The sequence below is a fragment of the Ascidiella aspersa genome, chromosome 1, assembly GCF_963924565.1.
Source record: "Ascidiella aspersa chromosome 1, kaAscAspe10.2, whole genome shotgun sequence".
Lineage (NCBI taxonomy): Eukaryota > Metazoa > Chordata > Ascidiacea > Phlebobranchia > Ascidiidae > Ascidiella > Ascidiella aspersa.
In genome coordinates, this window is record NC_139447.1 from 8,215,654 (window position 1) to 8,230,721 (window position 15,068).

The following is a 15,068-nucleotide window of genomic DNA, read 5'->3' on the forward strand; positions in this document are numbered from 1 at the left end:
AAATTGCTGTTTTCTTAAACAAAAAGTTATGCATAAATTTTTGACAAAAATACATCATTACAGCTTAATATAGTTGCAGTAAATTTGTATAAAGTTTTGTCAGTTCAGTACATTATAGATTAATTGTAACATAATCACCTAGTTAAATCAATAAACAAGTTGTGTTTAAACAAACATGGGTTTGTTAAATGTGTTTTTTGCTTTCCGAAATAAACATTTTTTTTAAAAACTGGTAACAAAGGTTTGTCAAAGGGGAAATCCTAGCGCGCACATTAGGCATGGTCTAATACGTCGAGAAAATAGGGCGTGTTTGTAAAACACCACTTTCTCGTGTAATGGTTTCTTTTAATAATTTTAACAGATAACTTATCGTCAATGTTTAGAAAAGTCAGTTATTCTATAAAGGCATTTGGAATATAATCCTTATTGTAATGAACATCAATCTTTGTCATGTTTAAGAGTATTAATGTTCTGCATGATTGCTCATACGCAGCATCCATACGTATGTGGCGTTCAACAAATCTGCACATTGTTGACTTGTACCTTAAAAAAATAACTTTTTAGCATGTTTCTAATTTAACTTCAACACAGTTACCAGCCTAAACTTAAAATGACGGAAAATATAAATCGTAAAATCACTTGCCCTGATAACGTTTCTTTTGTGAACGTTGAGTATCCTGGAATAGTACAAAATCAGGAGAAAATGTTGGAAACTCTGGGCGGTCTGACGCATATTCAAAAGGTATTATTTAGGAATTATAATAATTTCTTAAGCATCTGTTGACCGAAACTATTTTAAACCCTCATCAATAAATCCTATGGAAATTGGTTTAATAGTATATTCACGCCTAGTTTCAAAATTATCATGTTGATATAATTGCTGTATTTTTTTTTCAAGGTTTACAACGATCCTTCAAAGCGCCTTGACCTAAAATTTCGCCCAAAAGATCCTTGTTGCAAACCTGTGTGTGCAGATAGGTCAACATGTACATCACTTCTGCTCAAGTTAGTTTAACTAAAGTATAGATAGTGTTTCTGTCCTTGTTTTACTACACCACTTGTTTTGCTCATAAAGAAGTGTGTAATTCTGGTTTTTAAAGAAGCAAAACTTATATTAATTATCAGAGGAAAGTAAGACAACTTCACATGCAATTTCTTTTTAACAGACTTAAAAAGTTAATAATAAACCCTGATTTTTCAATATGTTAAACAAGCGAGATGTACTTTTGACCTTTAATGCACCCATCCCCCAAACTTTTTGCCAGGCATCTGCAAAATATGCCCTAGTTTCTAGAAGGATTTATTGCTAAAAAAGTTTGTCTGCTGATTTGTAAACTACCACTTTTTATCCATGATAACTTGTAATAAATTTCAAAGAACTCTGTTCATGTTATCATGGCTTGGTTTTAACTTAGTATTTGTATTTTATTTTTGAAAATAATTTTTTTCCTTTAACTCTTCAATTTGTTTGAATTTTATAAGAGTCAGCAAATACCGTCGAAAAAGCAAAGACAACTCTTTAAATTCAACAGAAGAATTTAAATATAAACAAGAAATTGTCGGTGTCATTGATGATGTTTTCACGTGAGTGGTAATAGTAAATGTTTTGTTAATTTTCAAACAAATTATGTGAATATATATCTGTTGATAAAAGTTGGGGAGTTCACACACCTATTTGACATAAAATCCTCACAGAATATTTTTTTATTTCAAGATTTACATCTCTATGTGATTTCCAATATCTGCCCACCACAAAAGACAAAGAAACTGGTGATTTCATCAACATGATTCCGTATCTAACAGTTGACAAACTGCACAGGGATAGGAAAGTATTTACTCGTGAAGCTCCATTATTTATTCCACCACCAATATTTGCAAGACTGGACACTCCTCAAGATTATGAGTACAAAAACAGTGTAAAACTTTACAAGTAAGTTATTAATTTTTTGAAAAAAGATTTTAAAAGCTTTCCAAAGTTGTATTCATTACTGTGCTTTGTGACAATTAGAAATCTATATAGCTCAGTTTTACTTAACCAAAATGGAATAAAGCTGACTGTGTACAATACCTTTCCTCTTTGTAGCAATTTTTAACAGTAAACAGTTGATACTGTATATGGGGATGCAAGAATACTGTTTTAAACAACAATATTTATGTCAAGATTCTTGAGTTTGATAATTTCAAGTGTAAAACATATGCAAGCTCTCCCTGAAGCAAGATGAGTGCCATTGTCACAGGGTCACAGCATATATTTTTGTTTTTTTCACAGAGCATGCTCAACTACATCACCCTCAAAGATTGGTGTTTCTCGCCCTCACCGCTTTCACAATGCAAGTTGTTGTACATTTGAGGACCGTGTCCCCACTGAGCCTTTGCCGCCAGCTGTTAAGTTCTTTGAATCGCATTCATCATTCCTGGGAGCTCTAAAGGAAAAACTAGCAAAGGTTTTTTTAATTAAATTTGTAGCTATCCTGAGTTGTATCACCTAAATTATGTCAATTTCATGCGTGGATTTTTGAGACTATTGTAAATTTTGTTCAAAAACTGCAAAAAAACATTTTTTTATATACCTTGTTACTGCATTGTGAGAAAACCTACACAATAGTATCTATTTGTTCCAGCCAGTTTACTTTGCTTACCACTTATTTATCGTACTAGTATGAATGTTGACTTCACAACTAAAATAACCCTATCCCTAACATATAAAACTAAGGAAGTGAAACAAGTAGAGAAAAACTCAATGCTTTGTTATTTTAACAAGATGTACTATTTTAAAACAGACTTATCTCTTTAAATAAACTGTACTTATAAATTCTATAATAAAAAATATTACTGTTTAGTTATTTGAGGAGCAGCCAATTTGGTCTAAAAATGCCCTTCTAGTGAAAATGGGAACACTACGAGACAGTTTAAAAAACCTTCTTCCGCTGGTAGCCTATTATGTATTCACTGGACCGTGGCGGTGTTTGTGGATTCGTTTTGGCTACGACCCCAAAGAGCATCCTGAGGCAAAGAAATATCAACTTATTGACTTCCGTGTTCGACGAGGTTAGTGTGAGATTAATTTGTAAAGCAGGAAAATATTGGTAGAATTGCACTAACCGATCCATCAGTAAAATTATGATATGCAGTAACTGTTCAATATGGATTTTATGATTGATGCTGTAACCAGTTAAAAAGAAAACTTTAGGACACGACTACAAAGTAGCACCAATGATTACACCAATTTTGCAGAGAAGGATTGTGGAGCACTAATAAATACTGCTATCTGGACAAATGTTCCAAGTAATCTCAATGTTGTGCATGTTTCTTTTCCAGGTATGCACACACCACATATACCAATCAAAGCAAAGCGAAGCACGTTTAGCTACAAGCTGCCCAATCTGCAAACCAGGGGCAAAAACGTGTCCAACTCCAGCAAATCAGTTCTGTCCAGCATAGCTGGGGAAGCCCCGACTGAAACAGCGTCTGCCAGTACCTCATCAACCCCACCAAGTGGTGCACAAATAAAGACCCAGGTCTATGATGTAAGTTAAAAGCAGGGGTTTAATATTTATTCATTACAACAACTGTATTACAGAAATTTACCATTGTTAAACTGAAAATGAAATCCTTTTTTACGAATTACTATAATACTCTGATTAGAAAAGCATGTTCAATCTCCTTTTATTAACGAAATTTAGAGTGGGTGGCACGCGAAATTTTGGGATGACGTCAAAAAGTTACGTCATAAAGCAATTCATGTTAAAAACACCTGTTGTTCACTGGCGAAAAGATGTGTAAATATGCAACTGAAATCTAGTTTAATCGTGTCATGTTTTTTGGGAAAACTGTCGGTTTAACAAACTTGTAAATTGTTTTGTTTTTTTCAGGAATCGTATGCTGTGTACAGAGAGGGAAGACTTCCGCCCCACAGACAAATGTTCTACATGGTTAGCGACATTTTTCTACATATCGTCTTATATTTTTTTGTTTTGTTATTATGTTGTATTTTTATAACTACTTATTGAATTACGTTACACATATCACTCAATTAGTTCGACGAACAATATGTTAAAAAGACACGAACAAGGCTTCTCCAAAAAGTCGTGACTGGTAAAAATCCTCAAATGTCGTAATACACCATAGTTTGCTAGAATTGGAACTGTAAGTAGTTTTTCTGCGGAAAGATGGCTGTCGTCGCTTTGAAAGCCCCAAAACATGTAGACCGAACACAACTAGTCTGTAGTCATCTCACAATTCCGCCACCGGCATTATTGCCTCGTGGATTACTGTTATTTCTCTACAATCCCTTTTCAGGCGTGCAACGTTCTTTTGCCGGAGGCCGAGCGCCTGGTGAGCCAGACCAACTCGGACGCCGTGTGCACCAAAGAGAACGGCTGGTTTCCACCTAAAACCACCACCCAAGTCCGCGAGATCATAACCAAAGACGTGTTCAGGTGTGTGGTTTAGGGAAGAAATACTTTGGGACACTTCGGGTAACGATGGAAAAAAGTTTTGATTTATGATTGGTATTTACTAAAAATAAAAAAATTAAGTGTCGAATCGTAGTAAAAAGAGAAACATTTATATGTCAACAAATCGCTAGAGTTTTTTAAAAACAGATTTCCTAATTAAAATTGAAACGTATAGTTTGCCTTGGTACTGTATTATACAGTAATCGTTAAGTGCTGCAATACAGTTACAAACATGCAACAAAAAAACTAAAAAGCAAAATCACCTAGTAGTAGTAACTTATTTTCTTGCAACCAAAAAAATCCGTTAGTTATTTTTAAAGAAAACTTTGCAAGAAAGGATTATTTTTATCGGATTTCTCGCAATTCGCATTATATTTTTTTAATAACACGCGTTTACGTATAGCGATGCGATGTTGTATTTTGTCCTGGCAGAACGATAAGCAAGCTGAAGAAGGAGTCGGAAAAGGGCGCGGAGGGATACCACAGCGCGTGGAAGAAAAAAAGCGCCGCTTTGTCGCTCGCCTCGCAGAACAAAGACGATTCCCAGGACACGGGGGAAACAAGCGACGGTTCAGGTGACGATTTATTTTATTAGTATAAAACTATTATAATCTCGGTCTATGTCGCGTTGGTATCTTTACATCAAGGTGCCGCGAAAAATGCGCAAGAGCAAAAAATGAAAACGCCCTATAGAAGAGTGATTTTGGACATCACCGTCAACATGCAATTAAGCGTTGCACGCGCTTAGCGGAAAATGCGTGGGTTTTAGAAGCGTTTTAAATCATGGAAACAAATATATGCAGGATCGGTAGGATCACCAGAATCCATCGCCTTGGTCGATAAAATTGATCAATTGGCATTTTTTTTAAGCTCAGAAATTTGCCGGGCCTCAATGCCAAAGAAAATTTCTGGAAACGCCCCAAAATTGATGGATTCGCTAGAATGAAAACGACGGAAATTCTTCGTTCCACATTGTTCAAATTTGTTTATTATTTTTTACTGAGGGCTCAGAGACCCTCGAGTTTGTATCTGACAATCATTTGTCTACCTCCGAGGTGGAGAGAGTCCTCAAATAAGTTTAAGTGATGCAATCAGGGCCACACTGTCGATTGGTATTTAGGATGTTAATTCGGCTGTGATCGTCCGTGATCCTGTTTTTCGAGTTGGCGACAAAATTTCAATATGGAAACATTGCTACTTGGTGTCAGTGTCAAATTTCTAATCTTTTCTATTCAGACGAAGAGGAGACTACCTCCGGGGAACAAACGACCCAAGATGAAGAGTTGGATGAAGAACTCAACATGGACGTAGATGGTACGTAGCTTCACTTTGCATAACTTATAAACTAGCCGTGTAACGGAATTCAAACTAGCGATGTCGGTACTCGATGCCAAGTTGTATTTTCGTTGGATACTAGGGTGGCAGCCGATATCAAATTAAATGTGCTTTTCAGACATATATTGTAATGTAAGTTATAGTTTCCCCATTATAAAGCTAGTTCTTTTGACAAAATACAACATACTGTTTTATTTTGAAAACATACTGTTTTGTTTTATGTTGTAATTTTTATAACGAAAACAAGTCCAAAAGAAAATCAACGTCACTTTTTTAGGTCCCTTAGAAAAGGGCGTAAAGATAAGGGGGTAATTTAGGATGGAAGAGTCGAACATCGCCAGACCTTAACACGCCACTTGTCAAGCCCTTTACAACAAGAATCATGAACTATATTCGTGTTATACTATTTAATTCCCAGTTTTGCCTTGATTTTTAATCTTGGTAGATTTTTTGCGCGGCAGCCCTAAGCCTTATGTATTTTTTGGCAGATGAAGAAGACGACAAAGATGAGTTGGAGGCGATGGAAGACGGAGGTTGGTATTTCGACGAAGAGGACAAGTGACACGGTGGGGTCCATCAGAAGGGAAATAAGAATGAGAAGCTAGAAAAGAAGTCCACGGTTGCGGGTCCCGGGATTCAGTTTTTTCCAGCAAAATTGCTGATCAAACGTTGCCATGATGTGATAACCAAAGACAAAGAGTTCTGTTTTAAGATCGCCAGTTTGGCTTTCTATTTGATTCTTTCTTCAGTTTGATGACAACTTCTGTTCGTTTATAGATGCGACGTTCTTGCAGTACACAATCGAATCCTGTGCCGTTAAGATTACATTCGCGATGAATGAACGTTATTGTAATAAACTGAATTGTATGTAATATGTTGTTTTTTATTACAAGCCCGTATTGATTTAACAGTCTAAATGCGCAGAAACTGTAAACCAGCTTACAAGCATTAAATTTTAATTCTTCGCTATGTATGTATCTGTAATAATAGAGTGTATCATTACAGTTAATCAGATAGATCCGATATCACAGTGACTCACGAGTGCTCGGGCACACTACCTAACTCCTGGTCCTTCGCTTGACTATATAGCCATATAAACTTATAGTGTTTTGTTATACAGCGGCATATCAGAAGGTAATTTCCGAAACCCTGAAAAGCCACGCAATACACGTTTCCAACATGGCTAAAAATACCACATTTCTATTTGTTTTCACGTCGGTTTATTAGCAATAAAAGGTAAAACACCGGCGGGGTATGCTACAAGGGTGTTGGGGTCGGCACACCGAGCAAGGCTTTTGACTTGGGTGAGGGGGGATTGTCGGTCGGGGTTTCGGGGGCTTGCAGGGACGAAACCTTGGACTTCAACGCGGCAAAGAGCTTCGTGACTTGTTCCGATGCCTAAATAATTTGCCGGGTAACAGTTTTTAATTGTGCTCGAGTAGTAATTAGCTTTTGAACTATTCTACTAAAAACGCGGTGCGATATTTACGCAGTGGGTGGTATTGACCAGTTTAGAAATGAAAAACTTGTTCGATCTTAATAATAATATCAAAGCCCATACAGAAGTAGGTATCATTTCGAACGTATTCCTATAACGACCTTCAACCATTATGCTCCAAAGTTTATTCAATCATAATGTTTGAAATAATACCCTTTTTGGACAGATTTTATCTTCTCTCAGACGTACATACTAATAAGCAAGTTTGTAAATCTGCGACTCACGCCCGCTTCGATTTAATTGTTTTTATGATAGTTCATCTAAAAAAATGTAGTAGCGTTAAGATAAAGGGGATCAATTTTGTCCGTGTAACGTCGTCACAATCACGCAATGTCACGTACAAATAAATGCCTGCGTAAGAGTATGTATTTTCTTAGTTGATGACGTCGTCCAAAATAATTTTTTTAAAACATTAACTCTTGGCGTCAGTAAGGCAAAACTTATTACATCAATCAAACGTTGTTATTCTTGATGGTAAGCATACCTTGTTTCCCTTCGGTTCGACTTTATTGACAATGGTCTGCAGCTTCGCTGATGGGATTTTGTGGCATACGTTGGTGACGAATTTTAAGATCTGGCGATGTTGCAAGTCCCTGGGTGTAGAGGTAAAAAGAAATTGATAACCACAAGACACAAATCGTAAGCTCTGACTGCTCAGTGACTCGTCTTAGTATTATAAAATACCTAAAAAAGTCCAACGAATTTACGTCGCAACAATTCGTAAAGCTTGTTCTCTGAATGGTTCTAAACTTTATTTCCACGTGATTCATTTTTAGCGAAATCATTTTTAAACATGAGATTTTTCGGGCTTTATAATGTTTAATATAACGACTTTACCCTAATAATAAATCAGTTTAAAGTTTTACTTTAAACGAATTTTACATAGTGAAAATGATAAATAAGGCCGACGGTTAAGGCTAGTCTTACTGATGAGGGTATACGGTGAAACACTAAAACACTTTGGTTGAATTAACAACCAAAATGTTCGGCGATTCAACACGGGTTCCCTTCTCTGAATTATTATAAAGCGAAACAAATTTCAGTACTAAAAATTAACAATTTTTATTTTTTAAGGCGTTGTCTGATATTTATATATATATGGTGAGGCAAACGACTCACTTCATGTTCTTGTGGGTGAGGACCAGCTTGTTGAACACGTTGAGGCAAATGTTCTCGTCCGTCAGCAAATCGCAGTAGGTTGTCAGGTGTGCTGCCATCGTGTGGACAAAAACATTGTCGCTGCCACTTTCCTTGCAAGACTTCACTAAAATGTCAAGAAAAAAATTTGTTTGTTTAACTCTTTTAGAAACGCACATAAATCCATGACATTTTCGTGTTGTTCTAAAATTGTAGATAAACTAGTGCAATCAACAAACTTCCTAATTACCCACGTGTCAATATTTATATTTTCAGTTCAATAGGGAGTAAAGAAATATTGTATAATTATTTCTTAAGAAAAATAAAACTCAACGGTTTGACATTATTTCGAAAAAAGGCTTGATCCAATATAACATGTTTTTACCAAGTTAGATAACACACACCAGGTGACACTAAAACAGTGTCTTTCAACCTTTTGGTTGTGACGCCCCAAACACTGAGCCTTGTAGGTAGATCACAGATCAGTAAAGCTTTGGCTACTCAGTTCTCTTCACTGAACTTCTTAAAGTAGAATTATAATTTCGAATTATTAAATTTGGGTCGAGTCTTTGTTTTTCTTCCACAATTTTCGTAAATTGTTTTGCTCAGAACCAATCTCAATAAATCTGACAATGTGAACTAGTCCAAGCGGCAAACCAACCAAATTAAACAGCAACCTAATTTTGAGTCACGACCGATAGGTTGAGAAACACTTCGCTAAGACGTCAAACAATCATACTTTGATGCAATGACATCATTGTAAACAACTGCGGCAACTTTTTTTTTTTTTTTTTTTTTTTTTAATTTAATGGATACCTAGTACAGGCAGAACTTGCAGCAGTTGCGACTTTCGTTTGTGCTTGATCAGATGTAGGACGAACCACATTATAAGCATACGACCGAGACTTTCTTTCGCCAGGAACCTGAACAAAAATAAGGCAGCGATGAACTTTAAACTGAATCGAGTTTTAACAAAATCTCACAACCAGTTTTTAGTGAAATTGTCAAGAGTAATTTTACTACGGACAGGCGAGGCCTTGCTCATGTTGGTTTTGGCCAGCGATTGAAAAAAGGTCCAGGCGCTGATTTTTTTAATAGTAAATACAAATAATTTTAATCAAGAAAAACTAACTTACTTTGTCATGAAAGTGATTGTGGGCGAAAGGTCAATTTCCTCCGTTTGCTTTTCTGTATCGTCATCATTCTAGTCCAAAAATATATATATATCAGGCAAAACATTAATAGAAAAACAGCAAAAAACTTTTTTTTTCGTACAAACCTTTTTGCCCTTTCCCCTCTTTTTGCTCGTTCTTTGCGTTGCAGCGTCGGTATTTTTGTTTGCAATATCAGGAGTGTCCGGTTCTTTTTTGGTGAAGGATTTGACCTTTGACCTGGTGAAAGTTATTTGCTCGACTATTCCGAGCGTGACGAGGCTGGGAAGAAATCGCGACGATATGTCCGCGTCCACTTTGGGCTCCTTGAAGACCTGAAGCAATGTGTGCTTAAATATTGAGTTTTACATATTCAGGGGCGACAAACATTATTTTTTTTAAACATTCAAAGACATTTTCGAAGAAAACTCATAGGTAATTAATGAACTAAAATTAAATATCATGTTTAACACTGTAACAAACTGTTGGACAATTGAAGCTCATAGAGAAGTAGGTATCATTTTGAACGTTTCAAAAACTCTTAATTCATTTTCCACATGATATTGAAAATAAATAAAGAGCTTGAAAACGTTTAAAATGATACGTACTTCTGTATGGGCTTTAATATAGTTATTGCGTCTTACTACAACCTCCAACCATTATGCTCCAATGTTTAACAATTGTTTTACGTTTAGGCTGCAAAAATATAATTCATAGACTTTTGAAAAAACAAGTTTTGTTCTACTTGTTTAAGGCCCACATATAATAGTTTATGAGAAGTTAGGGCAATCTCATCTGAGAGAAAGTGTATAAAAAAGTCTTTCTTCAACCTATGTAACCTCACAAACGCAAATTCAACCTTGAAAAAGGCGTTATTTGTACAGAGAAGCCATCTTTACGATAATATGTGTACATATAAAATGTGTAAACACAGCATTTTTTTTAGAAATTTTACTCTGATATTTTTTAACCTTACAAAAAAATTATGTTTTATAGCTCGCTGAGGCAGTACACTAATTAATATTGCTATTTACCTGTTTATTTATGATGTCCCAAGCAGATTGCCCAAGAGCAAGCATTCTTATCAGAAGCATCAATTCTGTGCTATCCTAGAAAACAAAGAATAATAACACTTTATGTCCCAACATACGGTACCTTCTTGGTGAACAGTTGTTCTCTTTTTATAACACTAGACTATAAAAAAGTTGTTTATATACTGACTGGGTATCTAGTAGAGATCTACCGATATCAAGATGTTTGCACCTATACTGATAACCGATTTTTATGTTTTTATTAAGCGATAACTGATACCGATTATTTTATATACTTGGGATATGGTTTTACTGTATATTTACTTTGCATGATATAAAATTTTTATTGTAAAATAATGGCTATTACATCGGCCTAAAATTACCAGTGCCTCTGATTTTAGTATTTATTACAACCTTAAGAACACTTTATTTGTTTCTCTGTGAGTTTACTTAAATATAGTTGATGCATAAAATTAAGGGTTAACTTGCCCTGGGCAAAACTTCCTTGGTAGTTATTTCAGGAAGTATTTTCATGATGCTCCATAACATTGTGTTAACAGCAAATGGGTCACACAAAATCATCGACAAATCTCTGCAACAATTAACACTTCTATATTACACCAAGAATACAAAAAGTGTATATATTTTAGTTTACAACATTAAAATTGCATAAACCTCAAAGTAGGATTTAAATAAACTAAACCATTGATGGAGGGGCGTTGAACTCGTTGTTGTTGTTTACGAATTACCAGTTGTACTACGTCACAATACTAAAAAGTTGAGTGATGTTTACCGCGGCAAAGCAGTAGGTTCTACATTGAAAGTGGCAAGGTAAGCACGTTTTTGTACAACTGAGAAACCAAGCTTAAAGCAAAACTCTACCACCAGCTACAAAAGGAAATACAAAAATTAAATGCATGAAAGAATGGCATTAAATTCAGCTACTTAATGCACACATTTTTTCTGAGAAAATACATTTTATATATTAGAAATTACATGAGTTACCTTTAAAAAAACATAAAAAAACTTAATTTATATGAAAAATATTATTCAGAGAGAATCCCATTTGATACCAGGAAGACATCATTTGTATCAAAAATAGTGAAGTAAATTTTAGGAAATGGGATGCCAAATAACTAAAAAGATGCAATTTATTGTAACATAACAGATACATGATTTATCTTTATAACTAAGTCTGCATTTTTTTATGAAGGAAACACTTTTTATATCTAAAACAGTGTTCATTTTTAGTTTTGCTTACCCTAGGACTTGCTCATGCCCCTTCCTAACGCTGTCGAGAAAACCTTGAAGTTCACGAGCGCGCTTGACGTCGACGAAATGCTCACGAATACAAGCATCTAGGCACCAAGTGAATTTGTAGCAGGGATCAACAGAACATACTTCTGTCACCTACAAAACAACAGTTTTAACAAAATCCTTTGGTATCTGCAAACAGGTCATACAAGAAACATTGCAATAAATCTACAGAAAATTACTATTTGTTTTTTATTGCCGTTAAATAGTACAACAACATTTTGTGTTACTAAACAAGACTATAAAACAAATCACTAGAACAAGGGAAAGGTTGCTCTTTAAGTTGGTCTGTGGACAAGTTTTTGGGATCCGCGAAGAGTTAAAATCTTAGTATATTATATCTAAATGGAATACAGTTTTTAATGAATAGAGTTTGATTAAAAAAACGTTTTGCCATGTTCTTCTTTAATTAGGACATTTTTAGTTATATATTTGCCACAGCAGGTTTATTAGGATTACTGGCTTTTTAACGTCTATTTAAGATGTCATTTATGTTCCATGCAAACCAAAAATATTTTTAGGAGGGCGCCCTTAAAAAATTTAATAACCACAAAACAAGTTGAACTGTTTTGCATTGTTTCTACGTTAACTGAGAGTTTTTACAGAAGGACAATAAAACAATTAATAACAATTTAAAAGTGTAACACGCTATTCTACGAACCTCTAAATCGTGAAGAGCCATCAAAATTTCTGCACGCAGTGAGCAATAATGAACATTGCGAGTCTTCAAAAACAAAGTCCGAAGAAACTGCAAAACCATGTCATACAGCCGAATGTTTTTACCTGGAAGTTGCAATAAATTTTGTATTTGTTAAAGCTTTTATTTTAAAGTACTAGATAAACAACATAAGATTCAATTGTACCGATCATGTCTGTTAAAGTTTTCACAACAAAAGCTTGTCTTCTGACTTTTGGGGATGCACTAAAGAAGTTGTTGCTTATTGTACAATCAGAAGACAGTAGTAACTCCTCCCTTTCCTGAAAATCAATAAAAAGATTCCAAAAGTTCAACATAAGGTTTCAAAAACAGTTGGCGATAGTCAAGCAACTCTGTCGCAAATTACTAAATAACTATTATTTTTTAACATCATTTCATAGGGACATCATTTCATAGGGGCCTTGAACTTGTTGTTCTTCTTTATAACTTACCGCTTGCATTATGTTACAACACTAAAATGTGGCCAAAATTTAATACGGCAAAGCAGTGGATTCTACTTTAAAAGTTGCAAGGTAAACGTGTGTGTTTTTCGTGCAACTCAGAAACCAAGCTAAAAGAGAAACTAAATGTTAACATATCTGGGTATAGGCTATCTGAAAAAGCTTCAAAGTATATTACAAAATCGCAGGCACATTATTGTGTTCATGACAAACGCAAATATGAAGTTATAAAGGTGGCTATAATTTGCTTGAGTCTTGATACAATAAACACATTTGTAACATTTAAACATGACATCCTGAATTACATTTTCTTATATTTAATGCAGAGTTTATTTTTACCTTTATGTATTGTGTCAAAAGTGGTAGAACTTCATCACCAAACAATGTTTGATTTTTCTGCCAAATTTGGCGTTTTACCTCAATCGGACATTCTTTGTACAAGAGTGGGTCTTTTGTTAAAGACTGAATGTATTTCTCTGGTACCTAAGTAAAACCATATAAAACAGTTTAAGAAAAAAATTGTTATATTTTCACAAATTTTATTTTGTTGATGAAATTAAACATACTTTGGGAAGACTTTTCAGCAGTGACATAGAAACCGGCAAGAGTATGTCAATTTTAATCAAAGGAAAGCTCTTTTCCAAGATGGCCTCCAGTTTTTCAACTGCGTCATCTTTGTTGTTCTTTGATATTTCATCAATTCTGCTGAGAAGACGGTCTCTCAAAACTTCAAAAACCGACTGGTGAAAGTCAATTCTTCTTAGTCCATGGAGATCTATAGTAAAAAAACGATCAACAAATTTACTACCTTAGATTGCACTAAATGTAGATAAAATTCTGAAACCTAGAAACAAATTAGATAATTACAAATAATTCCCCAAAGCCACCCAGCGCAATGTTTATTTGTAAGTTTTACCAGCATGCAATTTTACTCAAAAAACTACACCCTAACAAGTATTGTCAGATATTTATGTGTAAAAAATTTTCGGCTGATATACTACAGAAAAAAAAAATTTGTAAAATCACTAGGCCGCCAATATTGCATGCCAAATGACGTCACTGGCATCATTATGGGCAAACATTATACAGTAAAGATCTCTGACGGGAAACATTTCCCCTTGCAAGATTTTGCTTAGGGGAGACGATTTTGCAGCTTGAAATTGCGCGGCTGTAGTAACGGTATTTGTAAAACTTGCACGGCTGCAAATGGAGTACTATACCGAAAACCATTAGCACGATGAAAGTTTTGCGCATTTGAGCAATTTTTCGCGGCTGACCTCATTTAACGTTGTTTTACATTGTGCGGCTCTGACCGCGGCTAAGCGGGAAACTGCGCGGGGGATTTTATTTCCAACCTGGTATAGTTGAACACTCTACGCCAGCCAAGCATTTCATGGAAATAGCAGAACTATCAGTTTAGCTATAAGCCAGTAAGTGCAAACAACAGTTGTACATAAAGGTAATTACAAATGGCACTGCTTTGGGTTTTTTATGAACCTTTAAAATCTTATTAACATTTGGATTAATTTTACATATTAAAAACAAAAAAATAAGCGTTCAAATGAACAAACCCAACAAGGGCAGTGCGGGTTGCAGAGAAGGCAACAAAATGCTGTTTTCTTGCTGAAACTCCTCGATAGCTCCAAGTGGATCGGTGGTATTGGTTAACGCTTCTTGCAAGAAAACGCGACCAGCAATACCCATGTCTTCCAGTGCCTTCGCCATGTTTGAAGAATAAAGTTTTCTGCATTAACTGAAACGCGATAAACTCAATAGTTTTACGCCAACCCAGCCTAAAGATAGAACAAGCACTTCTGGCTAAGAATAAGCGAAAATGAATTTCTAAAACTCAAAACACAATTTCACAAATTTCATAGAAATCACTGCGCAACGCATGAGTGAATAAAAATAAGGGCAAAGGTTTTTTCTGGCAAAATAATTTAGTTTTTATCAGGGAATCGAACCGTTTGACTTTTCCGGTTCAGGT

General features: G+C 35.1%; 2 protein-coding genes across 2 annotated transcripts; one reads left to right on the forward strand and one right to left on the reverse strand.

Moving 5' to 3' along the window:
* The first annotated feature begins 553 nt into the window (after positions 1-553).
* Positions 554-6,599, forward strand: LOC146167049 (general transcription factor 3C polypeptide 5-like). The gene is made up of 12 exons (XM_083389317.1): positions 554-742; positions 899-1,005; positions 1,483-1,584; positions 1,715-1,930; positions 2,270-2,444; positions 2,841-3,048; positions 3,319-3,527; positions 3,873-3,932; positions 4,300-4,439; positions 4,890-5,032; positions 5,694-5,771; positions 6,281-6,599. Exons 1-12 carry the CDS (start codon positions 611-613, stop codon positions 6,352-6,354), a joined length of 1,644 nt encoding a protein of 547 aa, XP_083245443.1. The 5' UTR covers positions 554-610; the 3' UTR covers positions 6,355-6,599.
* Positions 6,600-7,018: 419 nt separating this feature from the next.
* LOC146167050 (negative elongation factor B-like) lies at positions 7,019-14,849 on the reverse strand. The gene is made up of 14 exons (XM_083383879.1): positions 14,653-14,849; positions 13,648-13,856; positions 13,421-13,564; positions 12,787-12,901; positions 12,585-12,706; positions 11,871-12,019; positions 11,099-11,201; positions 10,613-10,687; positions 9,707-9,913; positions 9,564-9,631; positions 9,244-9,350; positions 8,410-8,554; positions 7,775-7,883; positions 7,019-7,190 (listed from the first exon to the last, which is right to left on the reverse strand). Exons 1-14 carry the CDS (start codon positions 14,804-14,806, stop codon positions 7,050-7,052), a joined length of 1,848 nt encoding a protein of 615 aa, XP_083240005.1. The 5' UTR covers positions 14,807-14,849; the 3' UTR covers positions 7,019-7,049.
* Between the last annotated feature and the right edge of the window lie 219 nt (positions 14,850-15,068).